This window comes from Squalius cephalus, assembly GCF_949319135.1.
Source record: "Squalius cephalus genome assembly, chromosome: 3".
Taxonomy (NCBI): Eukaryota; Metazoa; Chordata; class Actinopteri; order Cypriniformes; family Leuciscidae; genus Squalius; species Squalius cephalus.
The window spans coordinates 17,128,448-17,134,996 of NC_137124.1; the positions used below are offsets into that span (position 1 = coordinate 17,128,448).

Below are 6,549 nucleotides of genomic sequence, written 5' to 3' on the forward strand. Positions count from 1 at the left end.
CAGTCTCTTCCTGTATGCTTCACTGTGGTGTAGATGCATTTATTATTATTTTTCCCAGCAGATTTTCGAAGACACCGCTCTGGAGCATCACCATGCAACCCACACACAACTTTTCATATTCAGCCAAAAACGTTTTGATGTTTTTATAAGACAGCAATGGCTTTTTAAGTAATGTATTTGCTTAAACGTTGCTAATTTCCTGAATAATTTGTGGTTAAAATAATTAAAAGCATAGTCTTTAGCCGTTTTGGGCTTGGCCCTTTTTATTTTTCCCCCCAGAGTGTATATACCAGCCAATATGTGCATATAGTCCCATTTAACCTTACATTTTGATAACAGTTAGTTGCTATTTAGGGCCTTACCAACTAGATATTTTAAAGAAAACACTCCATATATGTCCATTAAAGAAAAACGTTTTAATAAATCAGACAGGACAGACAACTTAATGAAGGCAACTCATATAATTTCAACTATTTAAAAGAAATAGGCAATGAAACATAAATATTAAAATAAACACGCTGACCTGCATATGCAGCATATTAAAGGTTAAAGAAAGATTTTCCCCAGTATAAATATATAAAACAAGGGTATTCTGTGTTCCATTATAACCAATACATCCTAAATATGCGCTGTGGCACCGACACAAACTGAAGCTGCGACTTTAACTGAAGTAAACTCAGGCATGAGTATAGTCAAATATAGTCTAACTCAAAAGTTCTCCCAGAGGATATAGCCATAAGGACTAGCATTATGTGCTCTATTCAACCTGCATGAGCACATGCAGCTGCTGTCGGATGACAGCAGAATTGAAGGAAGACAGGAAACGAGGTAATTCCCCTCTGAGAAGTTCCTCTAAAGGTACAAACTGCAGAACCTGCCTCCCCAGCTCAAGTTTAACTTTCTTCATGTTCTCCATCACGTCCCTGAGAAAGTCCAGCAGATGGGGTAGGGCTGAAGGTGGAGAGAAACCCATACACACAAGAGCAGCAGGAGGCCAACCAGATAAGCAACGGAATGTAATGTAACGAAAGCACAGGTGGAGTGTGAAAACTAGGCCGGAGGTGAACCGTGTTAAGGCCGAACACAAGGGAATCACCAGGGTTGACCCGAGACGCTGGTTCTGCAAAGCACAAAGCACAGCGTTCAGAAGCTCAAATTGATAGTCTGGTTGTCCGTCGTGCAACGTGGAATCCTGTCCATCACAACAGGAGGGTCCTTGCAAAAACTCTGGCTGGAATTGAATGCCTACAAGTGTGCCATCACACCATGACTGGCTTCCCAGCACCAAACAAGATGTCACATCCGGATGGCTGCAAATCTCAGATAAGATGCTTACAGGGGAGTCAATCCTGCAGGAGTTGCAGATTGGCATGGCTCTGTCAGAATGACTCACCGTCTTGACCCTCAGGTTCTCTTCCAGAGCTTCATTCAGGAAGTCTAGCATTTCTTGATCACAGAAGGTGGAACTGCAGACTTTGGGCAGGGCAGCTCCCTCAAGGGCAAACCAGGAGCCCAAATCGCACTCATCCAATGGGCCACTAAGTACAATCTCACATCCTTCTTTACCCGCAAGATGCTTCTCTAATAATTCCCCATAATTTCCTTGAGCAAGGCGCTGCTTCCATCCCTGAAGTTCCATCTCCTTGCGCTGATTGAAAGATCCCATTTGCTTCCTCTCACAGTGTTTTACCCATCTGGCCACACCACCACGACAAACCCAGCTTTTCCGAGGAAGGTAGTGAACATTGAAACGTTTTGTATAAAAATCTGCTGCATATTCCCTGAGCTGCTCCAATTGCCTGCGCTGTTCTACGCTCATGTGTACAAAAAGCCTGAGGTTCTCCTGGATTGTGTTAACTTGCAGTGCATGGAAAAAAGTGCATATCTCTTCATGCTGACTTAGAAATGAGTCTGGAATGCAGTGATGGGGAAAGAGTGCCACTGTGGACGACAAGTCTGGCCCGTAATTACGGATTATCTTTGAGAGCAATGGTCGAATTTGTTCTTTGGCCTGATAGTCCAAGCACACTATATACAGTTCTGAATTTCCAGACTTGCTTGTGCCTGGCTTGAAGACGTTCACGGAACGGAAGCAGCATGCAAGGAGATACAGCAGACAGACAGATGAGTGTTCAAATAGTGTGAACATCTTCAGAACAAACGAGCCTCCGGTTCCTAACAGCAGCAGCGCACAAACGGCTTCGCAATATTGTAGTGGAGCAACTAATCTCTCCTGCTCTCCTGGGTCTCCCTGACAGTCAAAGCTTCCATCTGCTGTAACCAAATCAACACTGTGCATATTGCTCACAAATCTTGGCAGTTCCAGCAGATGCTTCTGAAGCATTATGTCGCCCGTGTTGTCGGATCCAAAGAACCACCAAGGCAGAGTGTGTGCTATCAGTCTGTCATCTGTAATAGTGCAGCCACGTCCGTTGGCTTCGTAGTATGGATTTAAAGTGTTAGCAACCCAGTTCCAGTCGCAGTGTAGGCCACTCGTCTTGAGGAAGTGATTCAGAGCTGATATGAAGGCACCAGGGGCTTCACACAAGTGTATGGAGTTCAACTCGCCACTCTTCAACGCATTGTCAGGAAGAAGTTTAAAAGTGCCTAGGATCTCATAGAACTTGGCCCAAGCCTGCGTGCATAGCTCTGCGTTGGTTGTGGAGCGAAGGTGGGCTGTAACAGTGCCTGCTCGGTTGGTGAAACAAGTATGCTGGTGCCATACTGACAGGTCTTTATCGCTGAGTTGATTCTTCACTTCATTTAGTGATCTCTTCAGAGCCTGCAAAGGTGGGTGACTTGCATAAGGATCACAGAGCACCAAACTTGGGTCAGGCAACGTCCATTCTCCTCCAGCAGGGGGAACATAACCTCTGACCTTGTTGAAGAGCTGGTGAACCTCAGCACATATTTCCTCGTCACAAGTTTCAAGGGCATTTGATTTTTCTGGTGCTGTTCTTTTTCTCCCTCCCCGGCCCCGGTTCATCTTTCAAAGCTATGTTCGGTGACATCAATCACTAAAAAAAAAAAAAAAAAAAACTGTAAAAGACAAAAACAATCAATCAAGATTTTCATTAGCACTATAACATGGCAGAATATGAATAGTTTAAAGGGATAGCTCAAAAAAAAAGAGGAAATTCTGTCATCATTTACTCATCGTCATGTCTTTCCAAACCTGTATGATTGTCAACCAAATAACATATTTTGAAAAATGCTGGAAGTCAATGTTAAAATGGTTTGGTTACCATTGCATGAAACATTTCTAAAAATGTATTGTACGTTCCACAGAACAAAATACAGGGTTGAAATGACAGCAGTAAAATGACAAATTTTAATTCTTGGGGTAAATATCCATTTAATTGTAATACCAGTAACTGCTGAAATGTTTCTAGGGAGTTCCTACAAACAATCCTAAGCTTTATATGCTTAAATATGACACTGAGACTCACTGTTGTCTCACAATTGCTATTCTGCAGGCATGCTCACATTTATTTATTTATTTATAAAGTGCACGTGCCAATGCAAAACCCGCAGGCAATGGGTCAAACAACATATTATCTGTCTGATATGCTCCATCAAAATTACTTATTGAGATTCACTGAATAATTATGTTGTTGTTTTATGTTAGGCTATATCTAGAATAATGTTTTATTACAATTCTCTATAAAATTGATATTTGGGTAGTTGATTAGATTTAGGGTTACATGAAAATGTAAAGTTAGGTCCTGCAACTACTCAACCTTTCTAGTTTTGTCACCTTTTTAAAACACTTTTTGTGCACGGTCTCATTTTAATGGTCCTGCAGTGTGAGAAATGTATTTTAACATTAATTAAAATGGCACATTATATCATAGTCTCTCAATAAATACTGGTTACAAAAGCTGCATACAATAATAAAAAACAATTAGCCAAATGCTGTTTAAAATGGTTTTAGGTGGAGTAACCTGTCACACAACTTTCCAAAAGTATTTCATGTCAACTAGCCTAAGTTGTCAACTATTTATTTCCAGTGATGCAATTTCCTTGTATTAAAAGAAGCTTATGATTTGCTCTGTGTTTTTATAGACCACCAAACGTTGTGTCGATGACACAATAGGGAGAAAACAGCGTAAAACCCCAGTGTTTTAATTTCTAAGGATCGTGGATTGCATCTCACTGTCTGGCTAGCTAGCAAATAAGCTAACGAGGCTACATTATCTAAGAGAGGTAAATTCAAGCTTCGTCCAAAAATTGGAATTTAATTTATGATTTTTACAATGTTATTTTATTAACCGCTTCTTAATATCAACCGAATATCCGACAGAGCTGACAGATTTACGCTATCATTGCAATGGGAGTGTGTGGCTAGTTTAGGGAAGATTTGCAGGAAAATACGATGTGTCGATTACGGCCTGCTAAATTGAACTGGATCACTAAAAACGAAGTTGATTTTAGTATCTTGCTTTTTTGCGTTAACGTTTACCAGAATTCGATGTCAAGATACTAACAGAATGAGATCTGCTTGTGCTTACCGACCTCAGTACGGTTTCTCGCTTCCTCGTGCATGGCTCAGTGTTATGCAGTGCGACACTCGCTTACAAGCTCGGTTGTGACAGGAGGGGGAGTGACTTTTAGACAGAGTACAGATTTTTGTCTTTAAATTAATTGCGAAGGCTAAATTGACATGTTGAAATTAAATTGTTAATGTTTTACTTAGGCTGTTTTGATGTGTTCCTTCTGCATTTATACTCTCTCTCTCTCTCTCTCTCTCTCTCTCTCTCTGTACAGCAAGTGAGGAATATTTGAATGATGTCATATAACTGGTGGATTTATAACTGATCTGGTCTCTTAACGCACATATGGTGTGTTAGACTGTACAAACTGTATATTCTATCCACTTAAACTAACCATACCACTAAACCCATCATAGAAAATTCTCTGAATTTTTCCAAAAAAAACAAAACAAAAAACCCTCATTCAACAGTTACAGAAAAAAATATAGTAATGACAACTTACAGTAAGGTGAATAAATTGTTCTGCGAGTATAGTATTGTACTGAATATTGTATATTATTGAATGTCTGTATATTCAGCACTTGCATACTGTTAAATTCCAGTAACCCAACTGCAAAATCCAAAAAGGTTACTGTAACTCAAAATGAAAAGCATGTTAAGGTGATGATACACAGGGCAACTTTTTGAGCAATGTTGCTGGGCAATCTAGCCGAGCGATTGTTGATCTTTCTGTTGATCTTTGAACTTTCCCATTGAAAATGGGCAATAAATTTCTATCTGGATAATTTAGATCGGTCGTGGGCCCTGTGTCTCATCTGGTTGCCCGTTGACGGCAACATTGCCCAAAAAGTTGCCCTGTGTATCGTCACCTTTACAGTACACTCAGAAGAGTTGCAAATGCAAAATCAAGGTCAGTGAGAGAGATTGATTCTTCTTCAGCATCATGTCTTCACGTTGGTCTGGCCGGAGGACTTTGTCCGCAGAAAATGTCATCTCTGCAGCCAAAGGGAAAAAACCCTAAAGCCAGATCCAGCCTTGACAACATTCTCCACAGCTTGCTCTTTCTCATCCTCATCCTCTTCTTCCTTGTTTACCAACTCTTATACACATACTCTTCCTTCTTTCCCTCTTATATTGTTTCCAACCAATGTTGGTATCAACATTCAGTGCAACATTTTGAATCAGTTTTAGGTCTGAACTGACTTGTATTATGTACAGTTGGTTTGGTCACATCAATAGAATTAAGTGTGAACAATTTTGAGTCGTTGTGTGTAAATGATAGCAACTGTGTTGTAGTTGTGTTTAACTTTTGCGTGCCTGTGTTTAGCGTTTTGAAACACAAGTGCATCACAGTGAAAAATGTGTTTTAGTGAGTGAGAATGTGTTTAGAATTTTGCAAAAAGACTGCATGAGATTTGCAAACAGTGTTTTTACTACCTGAACTTGTTTAATGTTTCACAGAAAGAGTGATTTATTTGACAAATTGGTTTAGGCTATTGAGAATTTGGTTCAGAGAATGGGGGTTAGTGTTTTAGCAATTCAGATATAAGCATATAGCTTTATAAGTGCAATTTGCTATTGCTTCAGTATTGTATCTGTGTGTTTTATACCATTGAATATCTTAAACGAACTCTCTCACGGATAAAAACAGGCTACACTATTCATTGAGCAAGATCCACTGTCCCATTCTTTGATTTATAAAACAGCATGTCTTACAACAAATTGTGTTTTAACAAACAAAATGTGTTGAATTTAAATCATGTCACCCATGGAAAATGGGGGAAGAAATATTGCCACTAAGCGATAGGAATGTGTGTGAGCAGAGATAAGAGAGATGCAGAGAAATTTCCCCTGGCTCAGCACATTAGAAGTATGCGGCCGTATTGCAAGTGTGAATCTAAGGCATTAATCTGTCAGGGTCAGATCATTACTATGGAGATGACAAGCCGTTTGCATTAATGGAGTGGTTTATTGCCATGGTGACAGGGAGATTTTGACCCAATTGCTCTTGTACAGTAAATGCCCAAGAAAGGAAGGGTTATCTGAGAAATTCATA

The 6,549-nt window shown here is 40.0% G+C and overlaps 1 protein-coding gene across 1 annotated transcript; it reads right to left on the minus strand.

Moving 5' to 3' along the window:
- Positions 1–240: 240 nt before the first annotated feature.
- On the minus strand, positions 241–4,635 carry cmtr2 (cap methyltransferase 2). Its single transcript, XM_079867132.1, has 2 exons — positions 4,516–4,635; positions 241–3,017 (listed from the first exon to the last, which is right to left on the minus strand). Exon 2 carries the CDS (start codon positions 2,984–2,986, stop codon positions 758–760), a length of 2,229 nt encoding a protein of 742 aa, XP_079723258.1. The 5' UTR covers positions 2,987–3,017; positions 4,516–4,635; the 3' UTR covers positions 241–757.
- Positions 4,636–6,549: the final 1,914 nt, after the last annotated feature.